At 61.6% G+C, this 26,576-nt stretch overlaps 2 protein-coding genes across 4 annotated transcripts; one reads left to right on the top strand and one right to left on the bottom strand.

Annotated features, from left to right (window-relative positions):
- On the top strand, positions 1–21,936 carry SMTN (smoothelin). Of its 3 annotated transcripts, none has more exons than XM_050318650.1 (22): positions 1–175; positions 5,010–5,170; positions 5,414–5,507; positions 5,601–5,679; positions 5,773–6,059; positions 7,705–7,807; positions 8,017–8,246; positions 8,372–8,435; positions 9,630–9,728; positions 10,269–10,602; positions 11,574–11,677; positions 13,729–13,850; positions 14,859–15,017; positions 15,103–15,178; positions 15,444–15,608; positions 16,170–16,232; positions 16,382–16,445; positions 16,753–16,923; positions 17,026–17,149; positions 17,221–17,372; positions 18,642–18,814; positions 21,012–21,160. In XM_050318650.1, the coding sequence occupies exons 1-21, from the start codon at positions 125–127 to the stop codon at positions 18,784–18,786; spliced, it is 2,847 nt and encodes a 948-aa protein (XP_050174607.1). In that variant the 5' UTR covers positions 1–124; the 3' UTR covers positions 18,787–18,814; positions 21,012–21,160. The 3 variants fall into 3 exon arrangements, with proteins under 3 accessions (XP_050174607.1, XP_050174608.1, XP_050174606.1); XM_050318651.1 differs by having other exon boundaries at positions 18,642–18,712; positions 21,012–21,084; XM_050318649.1 differs by lacking the exon at positions 18,642–18,814 and having other exon boundaries at positions 21,012–21,936.
- Positions 21,937–22,532: 596 nt separating this feature from the next.
- SELENOM (selenoprotein M) lies at positions 22,533–24,178 on the bottom strand. Its single transcript, XM_050318482.1, has 5 exons — positions 24,032–24,178; positions 23,915–23,950; positions 23,797–23,831; positions 23,313–23,391; positions 22,533–23,223 (listed from the first exon to the last, which is right to left on the bottom strand). Exons 1-5 carry the CDS (start codon positions 24,158–24,160, stop codon positions 23,011–23,013), a joined length of 492 nt encoding a protein of 163 aa, XP_050174439.1. The 5' UTR covers positions 24,161–24,178; the 3' UTR covers positions 22,533–23,010.
- Between the last annotated feature and the right edge of the window lie 2,398 nt (positions 24,179–26,576).

The raw sequence follows: 26,576 nt of genomic DNA, 5'->3' as shown, positions 1-26,576 counted from the left end.
CAACGGAGTGGGGCTGGGCGGGAGCGTCGCCGAGCCAAGCGCGGGGCCGCGCCGTCCCGGACGCCCTTTGTTGTCTCGGCCGCCGTCGAGCTCCGGTCGCAGCAGCGCGGGCCCAGCGGGCGGGATGTCCCAGGAGAGTCTCCTCGGGATGGACGAGGGAGCGCTGCGGAAGCTGGTGAGTCCCGCGGCGGGAGGGCCGGGGCACGGTGCGCGCTCGCGGCGGCTCCGGGGGCGGATCGGTGTGTGCCTGGCGGTACCTCGGCTCCCTGAGCCCCCCGGGCCGGGGTAGGCTGTCCCAGGCGCGGGCAGAGCGGGACCGGCTGGGCCGCCGGTCTGCCGCTCGGCCGGGGGATTCCGGAGCTGTGTCTGGGAGTGGCTGTAGCGCTGGAGGTCCCAGGCGGCAGCATCCGGCGGGGCCCGCTCTGGCTCCGAGCCCCGGTGAGCTCCAGCACGAGCCCTCGCACTGCCCCGGTGGCTCCGGCCCCACCGCTCTCGCCTGTCCCGGCTCATCTCCTCGGCTGGCGGATCCCTGGAAATCGTTCCTTGCTGCCGGCTCGGTTCCTTGCTCCCCGCTCTCCCGCTGCGGGCTCCTAGTCTGCCCGGGGCTGGCGCGGTGCCAGGCGCACCTCCCGCGCTCTGCCCTCATGGCCGGGTATCCCATCTCTTCCTGCGCGGCGGCTACTAGATCACTGGCCGGGCACTGCCCCGGGAGCCGGAGCCGGAGCAGGAGCAGAGCTCTGCCGGGGCCGATGGGCTATGGGGGACGAGGGCCCGGGTGTCCCGAAGGCGGAAATCAGAGTGCTGGACTGCGATCTGCTCAGCCGGGGCTGGTGTCCCGGGAAGCCCGTACAACGTGCTGCCCGGCTTCGGGCACCCCCAGGGATCCCCGGCCCGGGTCTGGGCTGTGCTAGCTGCCCCGGAGGCTGCGCCGGTGCGGCCCGGGCCAGCGCTGGGGAATGGTCACAGCAGGAAACTGAGTCAGCCAGGAAGGCCAGTCTGCGGGAACAGGAAAGAGTCGAGATGCAGGCGGGGAGGGGGAGCTTTGCCGTAGGTCGGCACGGGGGCTGCCCCGGGCCGAACCTCCTGCTGTGCCACCCTCAGCCAGTTCTCAGTGACGACAGGTAGATCTACCCGTGGCTCGTGGGCTGAGGAGCCCACTTCTCCTCGTGGGGTGATGTCGGATCACCCCTGCAGAGGTGTGGGCATGGGTGATTTGGGTTTCTCCACATCCTGACAGTGCTCCAGCTCTGCTATGTCCCAACTGAGGTCTCCAGGCTGAAGTGGAGCCCCAGGAGTGGTAATGGGCCTTTGCCTTCTGAGACCACCCTGCTCGTGACCCAGGTCTCCCTGTACTGTGCGGCACAGTCTAGGGAAAACCTGCTCTGGGCTGACATGAGGCAGGGAAGGAATTTTTTTTTTCTGGTTATGTTTTTGGCTCCACTCAGCTGGAAGAGGATTAGTCCATATAAGGGAAAACTGCCTTTCCCACCGCTTTCTCCGTGCTCCTCTGCTCTCACAATTCCTCCACTCTGCCTTGCTTCTCCTCCTTTCTCCCAGCAAGTGACACCTTGGCAGCAGCATCTGATGTCCCCAGAGATACTGGAAGAAGGAGGATGGGGGACATGAGCCAATCCCTGCAGCCCCCTCACCCTTGTGCTGGCTGGGCTGGTTGCTGCTGGGAAGCCTCTGCCTCCCAGCTCCTGCCACAGACAGCCACATGGTTCCCTCCCCAGCTGCCAACTTGTACCCCACACCCAGGGAAGACAGTTGGGATCAACCCGTGGGGCAACATAAAAGTGACTAAGGGCTTGGAGGAGCCTGGGGAGGGAGCTGTGGAGGATGGGAAGGGTGCTGCTGCAGGGTGGCCCTTAGGTTTATGTCTGGAAACAGGGGGTTATTTGAGTGCTTGGGGCTGTGCTGACCTCCAGGCTGTGGTCTGCTGACCTTGGACTTGGGAATACTCCCCTCTCCCAGCCCCTCCAAGTCTTAGTCTGGTTAATTAGTGAGGATGCAAAGCCCCTTGGGGGCAGAGACAGGGCAGGCTTGAGTAAGGAAGGTCACTGCTGTGAGGTCCCCTTCTTATACCCAGCAGCCTTTGGCAAAGGCTTCAGTGGCCCTGAGGAGCACTGCATCCCTGCCACATCTGTCACCCAGTGTCTTTTCTGCTTTCCTCTGCCCAGAGGCAGCCACAGTCCCCATGGCTCCTTCCAAAGGTGACAGTGAACCTTGGGGCTGCAGAAGGTGCTCAGTGTGCTCAGCTGCAGTGTCCCCAGAGAGGTTTCCCTGTGGCCAAGCTTCAGCCTCCCAAGTGTGCTGTGTGCTCAGGCACTCCGGAGAGCAGGGCTAATTGCAGCCCTCCTGGAAGGGCTGCCTGCTATGCCAGGGCTCTGAGTGCCACTGTTTTGGGCACCAGTGGGGAAGCAGCCTATGGGTGCCATGCCAGTGCCCTTTCACAAAGCTGCTCTGTGTGCTGAGGTGGGTGTTTGCTCAGAACCATTAATTTGCTGGCGGCTGGGCAGGGCCTGTGGGGCCCTGGCATGTGCCAATCCCTGAGTTTGCCTGTGCTGGCAGGACTGGGCCCCTTGGTCCCTTCCCAGCCCTGTGGTTTCTAGCATGCCTTCCCCTACCACGGAGATACCAAAGCTACTAATTTGCCTCATCCAAGCTCCCTGCTGACATGGCACAAGGCATTTTCTCCTTCCCTGCTGCCATTTGTCCCATGGACAGAAGCCTTTCAACACCAGGGTGCAGGTCAGGTCCCAGATGGAGCCTCCTGGGCAGGGCAGATCCTGGAGCTGGTGGATGGGTGTCACACAGCACCCATGGGTGCTAGTGTGTTCCCTGCACCAGGGTGTGTAGGGCTGGTGTCCCATTGTGTCGCCCTCTTCTTGGCACTCTGTGCTTCTGCAGTTGCTGTGCACACCCCCCTTATTCCCCCACCACCTCCTCTGTTGCCCTGACCCAGCTGCTGGGGCCAAGCCACTCACTGCCAGCAGCTCATTTAGGGAAGGGCTGGGGCACTGGTCACCCAGTGTGTGGTTGAGGACTGTTTTCCTGTCCTCAAAGCCTTTGGATGGCTGGAGGGAGAGCTGTCTTTGCCTCATCCTTGCCCCGGAGCTCTGCCTCCAGCACCTTGTTTGGAGCTGGACATGGTTCCACCACCTCCTAGCCCATCGATGCTGCCCCATGCAAAGAGAGCTGAGCTTCCAGGGTGGCTGCCACTGCTGTTGGAAAAGCTGGGGAGAGGCTGTGTCTCAGTGCCTTTGTCCTGGCAGTAGTGTGCCGCTGCAGCAGCATTCCCAGGGTTCTTGCAGCCATCCATGACAGACGGGAAATGAGAGGCCTGTGAGGATGGAGGGGCTGATTTCTTCTCCAACAACACCCTGCTCTGGTGGCGCAGTGGCTCCTGTTCTTCCCAGCTGCTTCCCTGCCCTTGTGCTGGTGGAGGTGCCTGCTCTGGATAAGAGCCCAGCGGGCTGTAGGCCCCAGCTAGGAGGGATGGCACTACCATCTGGCATGTCGGGGGCTGCCGGAGTGGGAGGGAGGGATCAGCCTGGGTCCAGGCAGCTCCCCCAGGGGTTATATGTATTTTCAGCATTGGTCTGCCCTGGGAGTTGGTGGTTGCGGCCACTGGAATCTTCCCAGCTGGGAAAGGATAGTGCTCCCGGTTGGGCCTTGAGGCATTGGAGTACTACAGTTTTGGCTGCTGCTAGGGTGGCACATGGCATCTCTGAGCCTGCTCTGCGCCTGCTGGCTTCACTAGGATGAGAATACCCTCCCTGGTCCCCAACCTCTGAGCAGGGAGGGCAAAGGCCCATGGCTCCTCAGGGGCTCTGGAGGGGCGTCTGCATGCAGGAGGTGGTTTGGGGCCCTCCATGTGGCTCAGCTCGGGTCCAACTGAGGGACCAACCCTGGATCCCCGCTGCAGCAGAACCCGGAGAGCCCATATGGGTGGCCTGTTAGTGGCCTGTGGGACAGGAAGGGAGGGGACTGATGCTCTTGTCCTGTGGCACAGCCATGGCTTCTCCCAGCATGCTGAGGCTTGATGCTGATAGCAGCTGCTGTGAGTCACGGGGTTTATTTTTAATGAGTTCCATGGGAAATCTACTCCTGGGTCCCCAGCATTGGGTCAGTCTTGATGTCCCGCAGCAGGACAGTGGGAGGGAATAGCAAGGCCTGGCTGGCCTTTCCATGCAGATCTGGCTGGCTTCTGCCCCTTCAACATCACGAGGGGGGCTGTGCATGGCCTCCTGAAAGCACTGGGGCTGGTAGCAGGGCTGGTCTGAAAGAGGAAAAGCAATGCTGGGTGCCAGGTCCTGGCCTTGAGTAGGCTAAGGAGCACCCAGAGCACCTGTGAGATGTTCATCGAGGGCATCTGAGGGGGAGTTGTGGCCCTGCTTCCCACACATAGAGGGTTGGACTTTGATTTAGGACAGATCCCACTTAAGGATTTGGCTCCAAGAGCCACCTGCGATCCTCTAGCACCGAATGAGGATGGGGAGGGCTGCAGGGGGGCTAGGAGGAACCCTTGGTGGAGTGCTGGGACACTCCCAACCAACACCTCCTGGGGACCACGGGGATGGGAGGAAAATAGGTTTTGCTGTCCCTCAGCTGCTGGAGCAGCTGTTGTGTGTGGGAGGGCTTGTTTCAGAGAGGGGAGGGTGCAGAGCTGCAGGGCACCAACCCTTGGGGGCTGCAGGGACCACTGGTGGGTGTTCATTTCAGTTGCCCATCTTTTTCCCCCTCACATGCTGGAGGTCTCAGTGCCACCCTGGCAGCCCCTCCCTGCCATGGCTGATTCCAGCATCCTGCCCAGGGGGTGCTATGCTGACTCCCCTCAGGGCCTGGCAGTGTTGGGCAGCATGCACTGGGCACGTGGGCACCACAGACAGACAGTTCCTTTGTCTGGAGCGTGGGCAGCCCAGGGCAGCACGGCAGAGGGTGGCACCAGGGCTGAGAAAGGGGCTCAGTAGTCAGAGCTGGTGCTGAGCCCTGCCCTGTGCACCCAGCTTGAGGCCACGCTGGACCTGGCCGAGCGGCGCCGAATCCGTTCGGCCATCCGGGAGCTGCAGCGGCAGGAGCTGGAGAGGGACGAGGAGGCACTGGCATCCAAGCGCTTCCGCCCAGAGCATGGCAGCCACAGACAGGACGACAAGGAGAACTGGCCACAGTGAGTCCAGTGGGGAGCTGGGGGTCACCCACTGCCTCTGCCCTGGGAGATGGGGGCTGCGATGCCTGGCCCCACTGTGGCTGGCATAGATTTGGGTGAGCTTGAAGGTGGGAGCAGCCTGGCTCCGAGGAGCTTGGCACATGTTGGGGCCCATTGCCTGGATCTGCCAGCTGCCCACGAGGGGGCTTTGCTCCCAAGTGCCCATGCCACCTTCTGTCTGGCTGCTGCTCTTGCCCTGCTCAGGTCTCAGCACCTGGAGGAGGAACAGCAGGCAGCCCTGGCCGCCTTGTCCCAGCAGCTCGAAACCATCACCAGCGTGGAGGAGCTGACAAAACTGGTGAGTGACCATGTGCTGGGGCAGACTACATGCCAGGATGGACCCTGTGCTGGAGCTAACCCTGCTTTTCTCACGGGTCCTTCCCTCTTGCAGCTGCGGGCAGCGGGTGAGTATGAGGAGCGCAAGGTGATCCGAGCTGCCATCCGTAAGCTGCGGGCTGAGGAGATTGAAGGTGAAGCACTATTCCCATGCTCTGGGGTGGCTACTCTGGAGAGCCTGGGATGTGGGCAGCTCCTTCCTGAACAGTACCTTTGCTCCCATCCAGCTGCGACCCTGGCTGGGAATGTGCAGAGCAGCCGGAGGGCTGGCAATGAGCCCCGCACTGTGCCCGGGGATGCGAAAATTATCCAGAGGGACAATGCTGAAACACCAGCCCTTACTGAGAGTGGGGAAAGCCTTGGCAAGGGCAGTGCCAAGCCCCTGGGCACAGCCAGGAGAAGGGGGAGCAGCCATCAGGACGATGCAGAACTGCCGGCACTAGCTGAGCTAGAGGAGAGTGGGCACAGGGGGGCTGCTGAGCAGCCCCCTGCCCAGGAGCCCGAAGTTTTGGCGGTGAGTGTGTAGGGTGCTATGGGAGACAGGACTGTTGAAGACCTTGCCCTTCTCTGGGGCTCCTGTGTGTCTGGAGCACAGAGCCCCAGGAAAGCTGTGCTTGCCTGCCCAAGGAAACTGTGGCAAGTGGGGCTGGGGCCTCAGGGGAGAGGGAGGACATGGCTGAGCTGTGCCATCATGACCCTGGCAGTGGTGAGGTGGAGCTGGGGCCTCAGGTGTGGGTGCCCCTTGGCTTCTCTCAAGGATGCAGCCTGATGGGGGTCTGGGGGCCTGTTAGTGCGCATGGTACACCCCTCCCTGCTCTGGCTCTTGGGGATGAGGCTCTTTGGAAGCAACAGCCTCTCATCTCTTTCGTGGCAGCTGCCTGCAGCAGTCCCCTTGCACAGCTAGAAACATTGAGCTCCCATCCTGTGATGACTGTTCCTGCCAACCATCGAGGGGCCAGGGCTCATTCTGCAGTGAAGCTGGGGCTTTCTGGATGGGAGAAGGAGGAGCTAGTGGGCAGGGCTGGAAGGAATGGGGTTTTCAGTGCAGTGGGGGTGACTCCCGCAGGGACTGTGTGGTGGTAGGAGATCCCTGCACCCAACCCTGCAGGGTTGCCCTTTAGGGGCAAAGGTGGGAAGGGAAGAAGTAGTGGGTACAACTGCAGCCAGGCAGGAAGGCATGAGTTCCCCCATCTGCCTCCATCCAACCCTGCTTACCCCTCCACCTGCCCCAGGGCTATAGCAGGAGGCTGCAGAGGGTATGTGGCCCTGGGCCACCTTTCAGCTACTGTCTACCTCCCCTGTCTCCCAGGGGCACACTGCCCCCAGTCCTGGCTGTGCTGGGGCATCTCTGAGCAGCTGGCGGGGCTATCTTACTCTGTCCAGATGATAACTCCAAACCCAAGGCCATTTCCATCCCTGGGCTTGGGACCTGGTTCTCCTGTACCCCCTCAGTGTATGGTCACCTCTTCACCTACCCCCACCCTGGAGTCATAGCAAGGGACGCCTACAGTGCTGCTAGAGGCACTGACACAGCCAGGACTGGCACCCTGTTCCCTGGTTGACACCAGGACATCCTGGCCCTGCTCACATGTGTTTCAGGGACACACCTATCACCTGTGTGTGGACCTGTGCCCAGAACATCCCATCATTTGCCAAGCAGAGCAGCAGGTGCCATGGGCAGAGACAGGGTGATATAAAACTGGATGCTTCCTGGATCATGAAGCCCTGGAGTGCTTGAGCTGAGGGCATGAGGCAGGAGCTGTCCTCTCCCACCTGCTGGCATCCACGCTGATAAGGCTAGTGTGCTTGGGGCAGCTGCCACAGAGGGACCCAAGTGCCAGCTCGTTGCTGATCAACCCCCAGAGGAATATCAGGAGCCCCAAAGGTGCTCAGGGTTTGGGGCCCTGCTTCAGCAGACACAGCGTCCCCTCCCTGCCCACTGGAGGCAGCAGCATGTGGGGACACTTGTCCCCCTGCCAGCCTCCTGCACTGACCCCTGTGCAGGGACTGGCTTGTCCATCCCCAGCAGCATGCAGACAGGGACCTGGACAGCATGGGAAGAGGCCACAGCTTGCATGTCCCTGGCCAGGTGGCAGATATGGGACACAGTCAGGGACCGGAGCAGGGTTGGTTCTGCTCTCAACCCCTGCTCTCCCCAGGACCATGAGCGAGAGGACCTGGTGGAGCAGGAGCATGTCCCAGGCAGGATGTTGGAGCTGTGCAGCCGACAGGCGGGAGACCCCCAGAAACCCAGTGCCCAGGGTGAGTCCCCCCCAGATGTCCATGGCAAAGCCCTGTCTGGGTGCATCCCCAAGGCCAGAGCTATGCCTGGCCAGCTACAGGACAATGGAGGGCACACCTCCCAAATGGTGTGCAGGGGAGCCAGGTGCCTGGAGGAGCTGCAAGGGAGCAGGGATGCACTGCAGGCAGCTTCAGGCTTCTCCAAGCAGAGCCTCTTTTTTTACCCACAGAAGTGGTCTCAGGGACCCTTGTGCTGCTGGAGCTGCAGCCGGCCCCAGAGCCCGATCCCGAACCTGAGGATGGTGTTGGGGAGCTGGGGCAGGGCCAGCCCCAGGGGCAGCAACAGGCAGCCTGGAAGGCAGGGAGCCTGGACAGGCCAGCTAGAGCTGCAGAGCCCAGCAGGAGGCAAAGCCCCAGAGGAGAGCAGCCGCACCTGGGCCAGCCTGGTGCTGCCAGCCAGGTACAGAAATGGTAGCAGCTGCCACTGTCCTCCTTGCCCAGGGCTGGAGGTCGGTGTGCCAAGGCAGCTTAATAGGGGACTGCATGCAACCCTCAACTGAGCGCTCTGCCCCTCTCATCCTACAGCTCCATGTTGGGGTGCGCTGCCAGGCACTGGGGCCAGATGGGAGACACGGGAGGCCACCAGTGGGTAAGTGCAGCCTTTGAGAGAGATGGGGAGGGGACATGAGGGCTGTGGCCCCCTGCCAGGGGGCTAGTGCCGCCCCAGAGCCTCCCGTCCCCCGCTCCTTTGCCCAGTGGCATGCACATCCCAGGCAGCCCTGGGGATGTGACTCCAGCCCATGCATGCTGGAACAGGAATGTGAGTGCAAGACATGGCCAGGCCAAGGGCCACCCTAGGCTGATTCTGCCCAGCCAAGTAGTGGTAGTGCCCGTTCCGGCCAGGGAGCTGGGTTCCAGGCGGGCTGTTTACCAGACCCTCTCTCTGGTAAGGTGGCCACAGGGCCATGAAAGGGAATCGGTGCCGGCAGCAAACCCCGGACTTTTGCATTCTTTTTCCCAATAAGGCTGAGAGCAATGTGTGGCTGGCTCTGACCACCCTCTCCCTCCCCCAGGCTTAGCACCCTCTGGGGCCTCCCTGCAGCCCTGGGGGATTCCAGTGGCCAGCAGCTGCCCTCTTCCTACTGCTGGGAAAACTGTCTACATTGCTGTACCAGGAGTAAACAGGAAAACCAAAAAGCGGCTCTCTGCTCCCAGGGTCAGGGTCCCCTCTTGGAGCTGCCCTTGCAGGCAGAGATCCCCTCCTTCTGAGGTGTCCCTGGGGGCTGCTGGCTTCTGGAAAGGCAGAAACCCTGGGAAGATGCTGGGCTGCAGCATGGCACAGCCCAGAGTGCAGGGAAGTGTGCAGGACCTGCATCCCCTTGCCTCACGTGGATTCTGAGGACAGGCTGAGCTCACCTCCCGTCTCCAGCTCTATGGGCATCAGTGACTCCAGCCCCAGGGCAGAACTCTACCTGCACCCTTGAAAGCTGAGCCACCCAGGTCCCTCCCCCTCCCCTCCAGAGGCAATGCAAGGGCCTGACAGGGATAGGGGTCATCCCGACCTTTTGGCACAGACCCCAGGTACCCCCCATTGCCTTTCTGGGCACAGATCCTTCCCTTCTCTGCAGTGTGGTTTGGCACTGCAGGGCAGAGCCCATGCCTGGCGTGTGGGGCAGCCTACAGATGCTGGCAGATTTTGGCACTATGCACTAGGGAGTGTGGCGTGACAGGGAGGGCAGCTCCAGGGTGCTGTACTGTGGGGATGGCAGCAGCACTCTGTGCTGTGCTCACCCTCTGCTCCCTTTGTCCTGTCCCTTCCCTATCTGTGCTGTCTCTTCCCAAGCGCCAGTGTCTACCCAGGAGCTAGTAGGGACCCCAGCTCACCTGAATACTCACCAGCAGGAGCAGGTGCCCTCCTCCTTGTGCCCAACTGGCCGCACGGGTAAGATCTCAGTGGTGTCTGCCTCTGTTCTCTGCTTCCTGCTGGCAGGAGGTTCCTCGTGGAGACTTGGCAGATGTGGAACTCCAACGTACCAGGATGCTGCATGATACTGCTGGCCACTCCCTTGCTCTTTTGCTCCCTGTCCAGCATCCCTCCTTCCCTCCCTCCCATCCATGTTCGCAAGCACCTGGCCCCTGCAGGAGTAGGGAGAGGGGGCAGAGGCTGCAGCCACCTCCGGGGATGGTGGATGTGTAGTGGGGTCTCTCGGGGACAGCAATGCATCTTGCGGGCACTGTGGAGAGCTCCATGCATGGTCAGGCACTACGTGGGCATTGTGCATCGCGTGGGGACGCTGGGGGGCTGCATGCACGGTGTGACAGCCTGGGGCGGGGACAGCATGCATTGCAGCAGGTACCGCAGGATGGGGGGGCAGCGTGCATCGCAGGGGGCACCCCGGAGGGCTGCATGCGCTGTGCGGGACCAAACGGGGGTCGCAGTCCCGGTGGCTGCAGCCCGGTGACCTCGCTCCCATCCCCGCAGCGCCACGTTCCGCGGAACCCCCGCCGCCCTCCGCCGCCGGCTCGGTGCGGGAGCGCGCGCAGAGGTTTGGGCCGGCGGGGGCGGGCGGTGCGGGGGCGGGCCGGGGCCGGAGCCGGAGCCGGGGCCGCCCAATGGCAGCGGGGGCCCCGCACGGCCCCGCCGGCGCCCGCTCAAAACGCGCGGGGCAGCGGCGGCGCAGAGCAGCGCCCGACTCCGCGCCCCGCCGGCCGCCGCCTCGACGCCATGAAGACCTTCTTCACCATCGAGATCAAGGATGGGCGTGTGCAGCCCCTCGCGCCCCGCATCACGGCCACCCCCGGCAGCCAGCGGGCAGGTGGGCACTGATGGGGTATGGGGCGAGCAAGACAGGTCAAGTGGGCAGGTGGTATGTGGGGGAGGCTAGGTGCCGTAGGAGTGATGGGCATGGTGGATGTCACTCAGGGAGATGGGACTGAAAAAGGTGGGTGTCTGTCAGGAAGGTGGGCACCACAGTGGAATGGGTGCCAGCAAGGCCATAAGCACTGTGGGACCATGTTCCCGATGGGACTATGTGCACAGCTTGGCAGTGGTGCAGGTGGGTGCCAGTGGGCAACCAGGCACTGAAGGATGGTGGGCAATAATGGGAGGTGGAGGCAGGTGGGCAGTGCTAGGCCAGGCTGGTGCTGGTGGGCAGCAAGCAGCTGCTGGCAGCCCAGAGGCTGAATATGGGTGTTGCCAGAAGATCAGAGCTTGCCTGGCAGCTGTCACCCCTTGGCAGGCACACCGAGCCTTCTCATGGCATCTCGGTCCAGAGAGACCACCTGGCCCTGCAGCTTGTCCTCAGCCCCACTGTCCTGATATGTTTGTGCTCAAGGTCACGGCCCAATCCCTGCCCTGCCCCTACAGCCCTGCCACATCCTCTGTCCTCACTGAACTGTTGGCTCAGGGGAGCCCAGGCTGTCCTAGTATGTCCCATTCCACTGTGTGTCCCACTCCAGCCCTGCCCCACCCCTGCCTGCCTGCAGATGTGACTGGCTCAGGATGCTCCTGTGGCCATCCCTCACACCAGGGGGTTCTGGATCCAGCTGGAGCACTGCAGAAAGTGCCCTTCCTTGGGGAGGAGGATAAGCCAGGATAGTGAGGGGGGCCTGGCTTTCCCATCCCTTGCCTGTCCCCAAACCCCTTTCCCTGTACCAGAGCCTCGTGCTTGCTGTCAGGGCAGGATGCGTGGGGCACCAGGGCTGCCCAGCCAGAGCCAATCTCCAGCTGTAGAGCTGAGACTTCCAGGCTGGGGCAGACCCCACATGCCTCTTCCTCCCCTTGCAGAGGTGACCCTGGGGCTGCGGAGCACCCCAATCCGCATCACCACCATCCCCAGCAGCGTCAGCAGTATCTGCAACATCAGCAGTGTCAGCAGCAATGTCACCAAGGTAAGTGCCCAGGGGGGCGTGGTGCTGTGGGGCCATGCCTCACCTGGGCATCACCTGACAGTTCCAGGGCTTGGGGTGGGGACCAGGGACCAGCAGGGCTCCGGCTGGTTTTGATTGGTGCTTTTGTTTTGTTTTGGTTGGGAGTTTTTTTCCATCAAGGGACCCTTGGCTTTGCATGTGGTTGCACAGCCCCACGAGTCCCCTGCACTCTGGATTGTGCCACCATGTACCCACACATTCGGGGAGGGGGAGGGAAGCGAGCTGGGAGTCTTTTTTGCATCTCCTTCTGTTTTAAGCACCTTTAAGGGTGGCAACAGCTCAGGGAAAACCCCATTGCCACCCACTCCTGGTTTTCCTCCTGGGGATGGTCCTTGGCCATGGCACTGGGGAACCTGTCTTGGGGTGGGGCTCCCTGAAGATCTCTAACCTATCCTGGAGCTGTGGGTATTGCCTGCTCCCACTCCACAATCCTGAGTGGAGTCCCAGCACACCTGGCCCAGGAGGGATTCTTGGGTACGACTAGAGAAAAACCTGAAAAAACAACCACTCTGCAGTGTTTTGGGGGGAGAGTGGGCTGCAGCCACTCTGGGGCTGGACGCACACAGGAGACAGCCGTGCGTGCAGCCCTTCAAGTGCTTTTGTCTGCTCCTGCCCATCTAGGGTAATGTGAGGCTCCCACGCGCCGCCTTGGCAGAAGCTGGGATGTCAAACACAGCTCTGCCTCACTCATGGCCCCGCGCGTGCCTGGCTGCCTCTACGGGAACAACACTGCCAGTGGCCCATGGCAACTGCCAGTGGCCTGTGGCACACTGGTGGCTGTGGCACTACTGGCTCACCCTGTCCTCAGTCCAGCCCTCCTCAGCATGAGGCAGGCAGTGTCCACAGCCTGGCAGAGTTGCTCTCAGGTGCTGCCCACACCTGCTAGCAGGTCCTACCTGTGGGCAGCTTACTGCCTGCAGCGGGCTGACTTCCCCATGCTAATGCGCTTAGGCGGCCCTGGCCTGAGCACCCGTCAGCTCTCATTAAGGTATTAGTGGAGCTGCCTGGTGGGGTGGGGGGCCTGAGACCAATCAGCTGCTTGGCGGGAGGCACAGCTGCCAGGTGTGCTCCTAGTGTGCAGACAGGAGGAGGAGGAGGAGAAGGCAGCAGTGCTGGCAGCCCTGTCAGGTAGGGCTCGGTTGGAGGGACCAGTGGGCTGCACGGACCTGGGGGCAGTAGCCACTGCAGCGTGTCCTCTTGCTGGTGAGGTGCTGCCTGTGTCCATCATACAGGGACTCCCCATGGCACAGGCATCAGGCAGCATGGGGGTATGGAGACCTGTAAAAATCCCGACTGTGGCTGAGGCCCTTGCACCGGTGCCAGTCTGGGGCTGGAGGTGTTGGTGTGCTGTGGGTGATGCTGGCCCAGAGTGGGAGAGCGCTTGGACGAAAGGGCACAGCAGTGGTTGGTCCTGTCACTCATCCAGCACAGCAGTGGTCGGGACTGGTCCCCCCTGCTGTGTCCCACAGGCCCGACGCTGGTATCAGGCCCTGGCAGCTACCAGGGTGGGGGGGCCACTTGCAGAGCTCCCCTTGCCAAGCCACCTGGTCCCAAAGCCGGACACATTGCCAAGTGTGGTGCCTGGCTCAGCACCCCTCTGAGGGACCCCCCAGCTGCTGGGACCAGAATAACCCACAGGCAGGGAGCGGGCTGGCCTCCAGCTGGGGTGGTGCCCTGCGCCCCTATAAAAGGCAGCAGACGGTTGAGCAAGTCTCACTGCAGTGCCTGCACCGCCGCCATGCTGGGAATCAGCTTGGAGGGGCTGGAACAGGCCGGGACAGCCAAGCTGGCTGAGCTGTGTCAGGAACTGGCAGCATTCTGGGAGGTGGCAGAGGGGCAGCTGCAGTGGGCGCTGCAGTGGGTGCAGGCGTTGGCCCAGGCACTGCAGTCACTGGAGCAGGAGCAGCTGGAGCTGCGGGCAGAGCTGGAGCGCCTGGGCCGCTGCCTCGACCTACTGGCACCAGGGCTGCAGGAGCCCCCTGTGGAGGACATCAGCACTCTCTTTCTGGAAGCACAGGACCCTTGCGCCCACTTTGAGGGCACCGAGGAGCCCAGCGGCCCTGTGGCTCATCCACCCACTTTCTCCAGCACATGCCAACAATCAGCCCTGCACCTCTCCCGGACCAACAGCAGTGTGAGTGTGGGCAGCCCTGTCCCATGGCAAGGGGTGGGAGGGGGCACCGGCCCCTGGGGCTCCTGGGGGTGTCTGGAGCCCAGGCACAAGATGGAACTGTGGCCACGATGCACAGGGACACGGCACCATGAGGATCTACCACCTCTTGGGCTCACTGTGGCACAGTTGCAGTGCCTGCCTGCTCTGCATTGCTGGCATGCCAGGCAGGAGGCCACAGGCAGCTGTCCTGCCCCTGCCGCAGTGCCTGGCACAGGTGGTGGCATGGGTGCATGTGGCCAAATGTCAGCTCCTGCCCATGGCTTTGCCGTGGGCCAGTTGCAGGGCTGCAGGATGCAGGATTGAGCCAGATGTGTGCATGGCTACTCCAGGCCAATTCTGGCATCTCTGCTGCCTCCTGTTCCGGGCCTGGCCTGCTGCCTGCTGTGCATTGCTGGTGGTTGTGCTGAAAGGGACTTGGTGTCCTGGCTGTGTTCAGGCAGGGGCCGAGCTGGCCTAGATCCTGGCAGGGATGTGGGGGAGGCTCTTGATCTCCTGCACAAGCTCTTCTCTCCACTAAGTCCCTTAATTCCATGGAAATCCCTTGTGCTGCTAACAGCACACACTGGCCTTGCCAACACCTCACCTGCAGCTGGGCACCAGGCACTGCCCAGCCTGTAACCCCAGGCAGCCCCTGTCTGCTGGGGGGCCCGGCCATCTCTTGAAGGGAGCAGGGAGTATCTGGAGATATTTTGCCAGCCAGACTGGGAGGAGGTCAGGGACTGCTGTGCCCTCCAAGGGCAGTGGGTGCCACAGGGGCAGGCCGTGCCCCCCTGCCTGCCTTGGGCACTGCAGATGCCTGTGGTGTCCCACTGGCTGAGAGCTCTTATGCCGCATGTGGCATGTCCTCTCCAGGGTCCTCACTGCCTGTGGCACTGAGCAAGTGTTAGGGTGGTGGGGGCCTGGACCCCGAGCAGCAGTAGGGGGTGGCTGAGCTGGCAGGGGCTCAGCTGCACCGTACTGTCCTTGCAGATGGAGCCGGAGGTGGTGGAGCAGCCCCAGGTTCTGAGGCTGGAGCCAGAGCTGCCCAACGGCACAGAGAAGGTGCAAGTGAGGGAGGTGGAGAGAAGGAGCAAGCTGAATGTCGAGGAGCTGAGCAAGATTGAGGATGAGGATGTTCTGGATAAGATGGTACCTCTGCCTCTGGCTCCTGTGGGAAGATGAAGGGACCCCAAGCTGATGGCAGAGGAGTGATGTTGACCTCTCCCTCTTGCAGCTGGATCAGACAACGGACTTTGAGGAGCGACGGCTTATCCGAAATGCCATGCGGGAGCTGCGCCAGCGCAAGCGAGGTACTTGGGGAACAGTGACTCCCACTGCAGTTGGAGTAGTTGGAGGCAGTGCAGAGTGCTGGAGCGGGGCTGTCCAAGCCACAGAGAGGCTGGAGGCTGCATGTTGGGTCTTCTCTTGCCCCCCTGGCTATGCCAGGCCGGGGACATCATACTTCCTATGAGCCAGTTGTGGGACAACAGCAGCTATAGGACCTCTGGTGTGGCATGGAGTGTGTCCACCACCCTGCCTCTCGCTGCTTATGCTGTCTCTCACCTGTGTTTGCAGACCAGCGGGAGAAGGAGCGAGACCAGCGACTGCAGGAGGCTAGGAGCCAGGCTATGGCAGGAAGGGCTGGCCACACCACCGAGACCACCACCACGCAGAGCACTCAGTCAGCTGATGGCTCAGCGCGCAGCACCGTCACCAAGACTGAGCGTCTCATCCAGTCTAGTATGGGCCAGGCTGGGGGGCACTGGGCTCACTGACCGGTGTGCTGGCCCTTCGGTGGCCATGTAGAACCCTTCCCAATGCTCTGCCACCACAGTTTCTCTGCCACTTGCTGTTTGTCCTGGGTCTGGCCTGACTGCTGGGAGCAGGACTAGTTCAGGGCTGAGTTTCTGGCTTGTTCAGAGCCTGCCTGTGGATCATTAATGGATCTGCTCTGATGACTTGCCACTTGATCCCCATTCTCTTGGCATGGCAGGGCCTTGTCTACATCTTTGGCCTGTCTCCTGTCCCCTATACCGCTGTTCTCCCAGTCACTTGGGTGGCTCAAGCCGAGTGGCTGCAGGGTCTGAGGGATACCCCAGTTCTCTGCTGTTTGTGCTGACCTCTTTGCTCTGCCTGGGGGGCACGTGCCCTCTGTCCTCCCTCTGCCTGCCATGCCTGTGGCTCTACCATCTGAGACTTCTACCCATTGCACTGCATGGTTGTGAGGGTGCTTGGCAGCAGCTGGTGTCTGTGGATGCTGCTGCTCCCAGCCCAGCTGTTCCTGTTGCCTTGTCTCTGCAGGTGATGGCACCAAGACCTCCCGTACCACAACCATGGAGTCAAGTTATGTGAAGAGATCAGACAGTAAGAGCTTTCCCTGCCCTTTCCCTGCTGCATCGTCAGGTGTAACCCTGGGGCATCACTGCCGCTGAGTCATCACTGCCCTGGTGCAGGCCAAGTCCCACCTGCCTCAGCTTCTGCCCAGGGCCTCTTTCCTTCCTTTCTCTCTGCAGATGGCAAGAGCACGTTTGTTCAAACCAAATCATCCTATAGTTCCTCGTCCAAGAAGACCGGCAGGTGAGTGGTGGTGTCTGCAAGGACCGGCACATACAGTCCCTGTCACTCATCTGCTTGTGGTGTCCCTGTGCAAGGGTGTCCCCAAAGCCTCCTGGTCCTTGGGGTACACTCACTATGTTCAGAGGTCCTCATGGGTCCTTCCATGGGCACAAAGACATGTCTGCCAGCAAGGGGCCTTAAGCCACTCTCTTCTGTCCTAGGGACGTGGAGGATTCTGAAGTGCCAGGGCTGGCAATGGGCTGAGGCCACTGCTTGCCCTTCCCTGGGCCACCTGGAGCCCCCTTCACATTGTTCATCTCTCTCCCAGCATCTTCGACCGTGAGGATGAGAGTGCCTCCAGGCAGAGCAGCCTGGCTGCACTGGAGCGACGTCAGGCGGAGAAGAAGAAGGAGCTAATGAAGGCTCAGAGCCTGCCCAAGACCTCAACCTCACAGGCGCGCAAGGCCATGATGGAGAAGCTGCAGAAGGAAGGCGGGAGGTGAGGCTGGGCCTGGGGCAGGCTGGCTGGGGCAGTGAACACTGTGCAGATAACATCCTGCAGCTAACACCCATGGATAACACCCTGTGTTTCCTGCCATAGCTCACCAAACCCTGCAGCATCACAGACCACTGTGCAGCGCTCCTCCAGCTTCGGCGTGCCCAATGCCAACAGTATCAAGCAGATGTTGCTGGACTGGTGCAGAGCCAAGACCCGGGGCTATGAGGTGGGTGCCACCTCCTCTTCCCATCCCAGGGCCGGTCACTCTGTCCCTCGGTAACTCTCTTGCCTTCTCAGCATGTGGACATCCAGAACTTCTCATCCAGCTGGAGTGACGGCATGGCCTTTTGTGCCTTGGTCCACAACTTCTTCCCTGATGCGTTTGACTACAGTAAGCTGACGCCCCAGAACCGCCGCCACAACTTCGAGGTGGCCTTCTCCTCTGCAGAGTATGTACCCCTCATGCTCATCATATGAGCTTGGGGTGGCTTGGGGGGGCAGCCTCTTCTGCTCGCTGCTGGGATGAGGGTGGTGGTGCCAGAGGTGGGTGCCCATATGTGTTGCTCCCCCCATGTCATGCAATAAGGTTGGGTGCTGGGTGGGAAAGCAGCAGCTGCCTGGGCAGAGTCACAAGGGGCCAGTGCAGCCCAGTCTGGTATGGTGAGGGTGGGCATGGGGGTCTGGGCTCCCAAGCACAGGGCAAGGCAGCAGCTCCCTAAGCCCATGTGGCTGCAGGCAGTACATCCCATTCCAAGGTGCCAGGTGTGGGACTGCATCTTGTGGGGAGCAGGGTTTGCCCATGTCAGGTGCCTACTTTCACAGTCATAGGGGCTCAAACACCATTGCAGCTTCTCTAGTCTCCTCCCTTCCCCTTTTGCTTCTGATTTTCCTGGGTGCTGAGAGTGTGCCCAGCTGGAGGGCTGGCAGCCAGGCCCCTCTCTCCTTCCTTCTGTCTCTCTCCCACCCATCCACTCGTCTCCTCCAGCACCCTGCCCGGGGGCAGGGCCAGGGGTTGGGGTCCCATTCGGCTGGTGTCCGTGGCCATGGGGTGAGCTGGGGGCTCCCATGAGCTCCCTGGGTGCCGTAGTGCTGTTTGGTGGAGCAAGAAGGGAGCTGCGGGCCTGGCTCTTGGCGCTCCTGGTAATGGACTTTTTGCCTTAATTGGGGAACCAGTGCGTGGACTTGAGAGAGCTATCATCTCTCCGGCCTGGAAGCCAGGTGGCCTCTCGTCCTTCCTCCTCCAGCTCTTGTGAGCGTCCTCTCTTAAGCTTCCTGCACCAGGGCTGTGCTGCGTGGTTCCAAGCGGAGCTGGGCAGGAGGGCTGGGCTTGCCCTGCCATCCTCCTAACAGGTCTATATAGAAGCTATATAGAGCGTCGCTCCACTCTGGAACCCGCTCCCCGAGCACCTGGCGCACCAGAACACCTCACTCCTCCTCCTCTGTCTGTCCTTCCCTCTGAACCTCACGCCTCTCCACACCGCTCACTCGCTGCCCCTTCCCCCTCCCCTTGCTTGTGCCCCCCCAGTCTCACTGAATGGCCTTGGCACAGGGTGCCTGGAGCCTTCCCGCCCCTGCATCGCGCACACCCAGAGCATGCCAGAGCAGAGCAGCTTCTGGGGGGACGGGAACTGCACTGATCTGTGTCTCTTGTTTTCTCTTCCTCCCCTCCCTGACTGGGCTGTGGTCACTGGCTTGCCCCTCTCTCTCCCTGCACCCAGGAAGCACGCGGACTGTCCGCAGTTGCTGGACGTGGAGGACATGGTCCGGATGCGCGAGCCAGATTGGAAGTGTGTGTACACATACATTCAGGAATTCTATCGCTGCCTGGTCCAGAAGGGGCTGGTAAAAACCAAAAAGTCGTAGCCCATTGTCACCCCCCCCAGGACCAATGGTGAGAACCTTCCCCTCCAAGTATCTGCCTGTGCCTCACCACCACCAGGGCTCGGCTGGGAAGCAGCTGCCGCGGCTGGGGACAAGGCTGGGGGATGCCAGTGGGCAAGGGGCAAGGCCCGGTGGTGCCAGGCAGGACCCCACTGCAGCCAGGAGATGGGCAGAGGCAGCTGACTGGCCTTGGGTCTTCTGGAATAACACCCATGGGGCTTTGGGCAGTGGGGACTGTCACCCTATAGAAGTCTTGACTCTCCAGGGGAGTAGTGAGAACAGATCCCTCCCCCTGGCTGAGCCTAACCTAAGGATGAGCTGCTGGGGACTCAGCTCTGTGCTCTGAGTGATGCTGCCTGAGTGTGGGTGACCCCCCTGGGCTGCTGCAGCTTTACTGCTTGCACTTGCTGCCTCCTTCCCCTGCCCCAGAGTGCATATGCCCAGCCCCGAGGTGCTGCCTTGCTCATATATGGGCAGGAGCAGGAGTCTGGAAAGTGTGACTCAAGGCTCGAGTCCTGCCTCATCCTGCAGTGTTTGTGCCTGTCTCAGAGCATCCTGTCTGGTGCTGGAGCCATGGCTCCCCTGGCTCTGCACAGCACTGGCACACCAGAGCCCAAACAATGGCTTTATAAGGGCAAAGCTGCTCTCTGTGTGCTGCCATTACTCCGCCCTCACCCCCAGAGCCAGGCATGGGCTTTCCCAAGGCCCTGAGCATGGCCCCTCATCCCCACGTTGGCCAAAGCATGAGATGGGGCTAGTGCCAGCCAGGTCGTGGGCTCGGAGTCCACTGACCAGTGTAGCAAAGGCACCGTGGGAAGGCTGGGACTGTGGGGGCTTGGGCAGGGCTCTCCTGGGCCTTGGTGCTCCCCATGAGCTGGCAGCAGCTGGGGGTCTTTCCTCAGAGAGGGAGGGAGGGACGGATGGGGGGGCTGTTCTGGAGGGTCAAGGTGCACAGTGGGGCTACAGCAGGGGAATGGTGGTGACAGGGATGAGGGTGTTGCGGTGGTGGGTGGCAGCATGGGGTTTGGACCTTCCTTGTGCATCCTGTCCTTGCAGCTGGAGGGTGGCCTGGGGCCGGAGCAGCTGAGCCAGCCATGACAGCAGCAGGGGCTGCCAGTTCAAGCCAGCTCAGCCCCCAGTGCTGGCACAGCCCTTGCCCCAGCAGCACAGCAGCCGGGGTGCTCCAGCACCATCAGTCCCCATGAGGGGACAATGCCTTGCAGGGATGCAGGGGCCTGGGCATGGCCAGGATGGGGGTTGCAGCAGTGGCAGAGTTGCTTCTGTGCCCCACCCCCTCTTCCCCCACATCTACTCCCCTCGTAGAAAGACTAGAGGATGGAGGTGGCTGGATCCCCTCCATGCCCTGCCTGATTGTCACAGTGACCCATAATTGTGTCAGCACCCAGGGAGCCCCAGTCTGGGGACAAAGCAGCCCAGGGAACTGGATGGGTGGTGGGGGTAGGGTGGCCACCCCACCAAAGGGGCAGTGGTAGAGCCCCAAGGCTGTGGGGATTGGGGCACAGGCATGGCTGATCTGCCATGGCTCCCCGAGGCTGGTAGCTGCTGGAGTAGGGTCCTCCATGGACCCCTACAGCATGCTGGGCTGGGAAAGGAGGCAATAGGCACACACCAGGTTGAGCTCACTGAAGCAGGGCAGTACCCACCCCAATAGTGCTGGGCCTGGGGCAGGCAGCCCTGGGCTCTAGTCAGGGGCAAGGCTAAGAGCCTGGTTGGCAGGAGGCAGAAGAGCAGGGCCAGGGTTTGAAGCAGGAGTGAGGGGCAGCTTGCGACTGAGATCTGCCCCCTGTCCCTGCTTTCCCTGGACCAGACAGGGGGGCTTGAGGCTGCAGAGATATGTACAGGCAAGCAGGGCTCTCCCTAGGGGGCACCACCAGCCGCTGGAGGAGGAGGAGGGTGGGCACAGCCTGAGCAGGGCATGACTACCAGCACCAAGAGCTGGGGCGGAGAGCACCAGGGGGGCAAGGGATGCAGACAGGTGGGCAAACCCCCTGGGCAGACAGCCTCCAGGGCAGTCAACACCTACTCTTCCTAATGCCAGGAGCGGCAGGACTGGGGGTACTAGAGGGCAGGCAGGAGCTGCATGGGGCTGAGGGCAGCAGTGCCCAGTGCCAGCAGGCCTTGGGCAGTGTGGGGTTCCATCCCAGCCCCCACGCAGGGCAGCTTGCCTGAGGGTTTCATCTCTGCAGGACGCTGGTGGACTGCGTGCCGCTGGTGGAGGTCGAAGACATGATGATCATGGGGAAGAAGCCAGACGCCAAGTGTGTCTTCACCTATGTGCAGTCCCTCTACAACCACCTGCGTCGCCACGAGTTGCGCATGCGGCAGAAAGAGTGCTAGAGCCTGCCCTGCCCACCCTCCCACTGCCCTTGCTTCCAGGGCTGCCAGTGGGCAGGGGAGCTGCCTGCCCCAGGAGGGTCTGGGGGGGCCACAGGCCTGGCACTGGGGACAGGGGGAACTCTGCCAAGCAGGCACCCCCATGCCTCTGCCTTGCCAGAGCTGCCTCTGCCCCAGCCAGCTGTGGGCTGACCCCATGGGCAGGGCCATGCAGGCGCTGCTGGGGATGCTCCTGGCTTGGCTTGCCCCCTGCGCTCCAGCCTGTTAAGTTATTTGCTTTCCAGGGACTGTTTACCCTGGGGGCAGCACTCCTGTGTCCCTGGAGTGGCACAGGCGAAGCTGTGCCCCCAGGCCTGGGGCATGGTGTGGGTCAGTGGCTGAGCAGGACTGTGCAGCCCAGCCAGGCATCCCACAGGCAGCACCTGTCAGTGGTTCCCTTGGCTCCCTGTGAGGAAGCCCCTCTACCCACCACAGGCCCTGCTTGGTGTCACCTCCCTGGGGACAGCTCCACAGCTGTGCCGACACCCTGCTTCCCACCTTCACGTGCACCTGGGGCACTTCCGCACTAGGGGCTGCAGCACCTGTGGGCTGGGTAGTGGGCAGGGGCGAGAGGTCCCAGGGGAGCTTGAGGCTGAAGGAAGGAGCCAGGATGGCAGCCCCTACTCCCGGCACCATGTGCTCAGCGCCGCTCGCCCCTCCATCACGTCTCTACACCTGTGCTGACACGTGTACCACCACCAGCCAGACAATAAAGGTTTACCTAGGGTGATACCTCTGTTTCAGGTCCTTGTTCCAGTGGCATAGCACATACTGCGGTGCCTGAGGAGTGCTGGCAGTCTGGCCACTCCTGGCCTCTCTGTCTGCAGCCCCACTGTTTGCCCAGCCTGGAGGGACACAGGGCACTCCTCCACTCATTGATAATGTCTGGAGCTGAGGGGCACCTTCAGTCCCCCACCCTGACCAGTGCTGTTGGTTTGCTGTGCACCCCCCCTGTCCCCCATCACCCTCAGGCCTGGCTGTGCCCTGCTTCCTTCCCTGGCTCAGGGCCAGATATCCCCATTGGGCTAGCACAGCTGTAGGGCTACAGCTCAACACTGCAGGACCAGCTTGTGGGCTCATGCCTGTCCCCCTGTGCCCTGTGAGAGCAGCTCTTCTCAAGCTAGGGTGCCCACTCTCATCCCTCCATTGTGCTGGGTTGGGGGGATGGCACAGGAACAGCACAGGTTGTTTTGTGGCTCACCAGCAGTAGCTGTGACCCTGCCATCCTCTCCTGCCTCTGAGCAGCTCTGGGGCACCCAGCTCCCCTCAGCACAAAGCAGTGCAGGATGCACACCACCAAGCCCACCCTGAAAAGATGACACAGTGCAGCCAACTGTACATAAAGGCTTTACTAGGTGCCGGATACAAGATAACTACTGGGGGGTAAAGCCCTCTCCCTGGGGCAGCTCTCCCACCTTTGGGACTCAGCACATCTACCCTTAGCACCTGTCACTTTCTGCTGAGGGTTTCATCCTGTCCCATGCAGGTAGGATACTGCTGCCCAGTTGCTGGGAGCAGCTAAAACCTTCGGGCACAGCAAGGGAGTGCAAGGAATGCTGCTCCTCCCAGCTGACCAGGGATAACGGGCTACAGGCATAGGAAGGCAACGACCAGCACTAGGACCTTTGGTATGCCCACAGTGCCCAGGAAGCCCCTGCTCAAAGTTGGCACTACCGAGGGCATCCTTGGGGCAGAGGCTACACGGGGGGGCACCTCTGCCACCCTGCGGCACTATCCCCAGCTGCTGTAACACCCTCATTCCCTGTGCTGTGGACTGGCTGCGTCACCCTGTCCCAGGTGCGGCACTCCTCACTAGAGGTCTGGGTGTTCTCCCTTCTCACGTTTGAGTGGGGTCTTGATGCCAGTGGCGGGTGCTTGGGAGGGTGGCAGTGTGGGCAGAGGCTTGGCAGGGGCAAACTGGAACTCCTTGGGCACAGCAGCATCAGGTGTTTCCTTGCGGTAGAAGCCCAGCTCCTGCACCAGCTGGTTGATCTCCTCCCGGGTCATGTCACTCAGGGGGATTCTCTGCACCCAGACAGGGGCTGCAGCCTGGCACCCACAGAGAACTGACCATCTCAGGCCCTGCAGCAGTGGGTGCCATGCTGCCCACTCACCTCCAGTTCCTCATACTGGTGGCTGAGAAGCACAAGCTCAGGGTCAGCACCGGGCAGGTGTTTCATCTCCAGGTTATGGCTGGATGATGCATCAAGGAGCAGACAGCACTGGGCAGGACCATGCAGCCCCTGTCCCATGACATCCCATTCCATCCTCCATCACATCTATACTGTCCTCTTTCCCCTCTGTCACATCGCATTTTCTCCCATCCCATCCTGTTCTGTCCTACATGTCATATCATCCCATTCTCCATCTCATCCTATCCTGCCCTGACCCATCCCATCCCCCAACCATCCCGTCCTCCACTTTTCACACAGCCCCATCCTCCATCTGATCCCTCCCTCAGCCCGTCCCATCTTCCATCCCATACTCTCACACCCTGTCCCCTCGCATCCTGTCCCGCCCCCGGCCCATCCCGTCCCATCCCGTGCCCTCCTGCAGGGCCCCAACGCTGCTGCTGCCGCCGCCGCCGCCGCCGGGTACTAGAACGGGATGTCCTGGGTGACGAACGCCTTCACCTGCGGAGAGCGGCCGGCCCGGCCCGACCCGGCTCAGAGCGGGGCGGCCCCGGCTCCCCGCGCCCCCCGGCCCTGCTACATACCTCGCTGAGGCGGTTCAGCCGTCACCCGCCGCAGGTCTGCGGAAGGTACACCCCGTCAGGCACCCGGCGGGCACCGGCTCACCTCCGGCGCTGCCCGGGCGCCCCGCCCGCGCTCACCTCCACCTTGCCCCGAGCCAGGTCCCGCAGCGCGGCCCCGCGGAGCTGGGGGAGCTCTGAACAGCACCGCGCCGCCAGCGCCGCCGCCAGCAGCACCCACAGCCCCGGCCCCGGCAGCGCCGCCCGCATCGCCCTCCCCGCCGCCACGTCCGCCCGGCCCGCGCGCGTGCACGGCACCGCGCCTGCGCAGTGGCGCGCGCACACCGTTCACACGCTCACGCAGGCGCACGCGCGCACATAACAACCCCAGGCAGCCGTGCACGCGCACACCGTGCACGCGCGCGGAACGCTGAAACACCCCGAGGCACCCGGGGCAGGGGCTGCGCGGGCACGCACGGCGGTGCGCGCTCACACGGCTGCACGCGCACGCAGGCACGGGTGTGTGCCCACGCAGTCTGCACAGAAGCACACAGATACACACAGACACACTCCTACCCTCCCTCCGGTCACTCCCAGCTGTGCCTATGCCAGGGTACATCAGCACACAGAGCAGTGCACAGAGACACACCAGCACCGGCAGTCACACGTGCAAATGGTGTGTGCACACACCACTATACATGTACGCCCAGCTCTATGGACACACACAAGTGAGGCACATGCGGCTCTGTACCCCTGCATGCACACACCCACTCCACACACACTCTCCACACTGCAGCTGCACACAAACACCCCCACACAGGCACGTGCCGGACACAGGTCCTGGGGTCTTGGACTGGCTGAAGCCAGGGACAGCTCTGGGGTCTCTCTGGTCCCACATCCTGCTCAGACAGGACCACCCAGAGCCAGGGGCCCAGGACAGTGTCCCATCACTTTTGCAAAGGATGGAGACTGCATAGGTCCCTGGGCCAGGAAAAGTGTTTCCTGATGTGCAGAGGGACACTCCTGTATTCCAGTTGGGTCTGGTCCTACCAATGACTCTGGTCCTGCCACTGGGCACCACTGGGAAGAGCCAGGCTTCATCCTTTCTGCTTTCCTGTGGATATTTATATACATGGATGAGATATGCCTGAGCTTCCTCTGCTCCAGGATGTACAGTCCCAGCACTTGCAGCTTCTCCTCATATGAAAGATGCTCAAGCCCACCCTTCTTGGGGCTCTTCACTGGGCTCCCTCCAGCAAGTCCATGTCTCCTGAACTTGCTCTTCAGCGCCCTACACTGGACAGAGCGCTCCAGGGGTAGCCTCACAGCCACCTCTGTGACCTCCTGTGACCTGCTGACAAATACTCTCGATGCAGCCCAGAATATTATTCACCTGCTTTGCCCTGAGGACATGCTAAGCTTATAGTCAATGTGGTGTCCTCTAGCCCTCAGCCCCCCTGCTGCAGAGCTGCTTTCCAGTTTGGTGGCCCCCAGCATGTCCCGATGCTGAGGCTGTTCCTCCCCAGGGGCAGAACTCTGTACATTCCCTGGTTGAACCTCAGGAGATTCCTGCCAGCCCACTTCTCCAGCTTGTCCAAGTCCCTCTGGATGGACACATGACCCCCTGGTTTGTTAGCCACTACTCAAGGTTTGCTGTCACCTGCACATTTGCTGTCCCACCATCCAAGGAATGAGGATGTTAAACAGGCCAGGGCCCAGCACAGACCCCTGTGGACACTGTGAGTGACCAGCCTCCCATGAGACTGTGTGTCACTCACCACCTCCCCTGGATCCAGCCTTGCTGCCTCGACCTCTTACTTATCCAACCTGTAGACCAACAGCTTCTCTAGGAGGACCAGGTGGGATGCAGTGTCCAAGGCCTCCCTGCAGTGCAGGTGGACACTGTCCCCTGCTGTCTGTGTCTGCTGGCGGCTCGCTCTATCACAGAAGGAGTCAGGTACCAAGCAGGACCTCCCCTTGGACAAGCCGATCTGACCCCTATGAGTTGTTGTTCATGTGTCCAGCAATGGTTTCCAGGACTTGCTGCTCTGTCACCTTCCCAGGATGGAGGTGAGGCAGATCAGTCTTGGGTCTCTGGATCCCTCTTTACACCCCTCCAGAAGCCAGCAGTAACATTGGCTCTCCTCAGTCCTGTCCCATTTGTCACCATTGATCACAGTGTTCCCGTGATGGCAGGAGCCACCTCCACCACAACTCCCTTGATGCTTGTGAGTCAACCCCACAGGGACCCAGGGCCCTTGTCCCCTCCTACCAGGATCCTCCTCTACCTCACTCCATACTTCACCAAGATCCCCCTCCTCCTCAAGCTCCAGCCTTCCCTGAGTGCTGGCAAGTACAAGCTGAGGGCAAGACATGTCACCTGGTCCCCCATTCCCTCTAGGCACACACACACATACACACACACACACACACACACACACACACACACACACTCTCACTCACACACACGTGTGTGTATGCACCCCAAGCACAGGTGTTCATACTTGCCTGTGCTGCACTGGAGCACTGTGCTTGTTTAGAAGTAAACCAGCATGAGAAATTAACCCAATTCAAGAGAGATTACAAGTCAGAGTTACAATTTACTAAAAAGATTACAATAAATGCAATGATACAGAGAAAATCTGGTTTTAACCCACAAAAACAGATGTATAACCCTGCACCATGG

This window comes from Myiozetetes cayanensis, unplaced genomic scaffold, assembly GCF_022539395.1.
Source record: "Myiozetetes cayanensis isolate MyiCay16 unplaced genomic scaffold, myiCay2020 scf21, whole genome shotgun sequence".
Lineage (NCBI taxonomy): Eukaryota > Metazoa > Chordata > Aves > Passeriformes > Tyrannidae > Myiozetetes > Myiozetetes cayanensis.
Note: the sequence above shows the minus strand (reverse complement) of the source record. Positions and strands in the feature narration are given on the sequence as shown.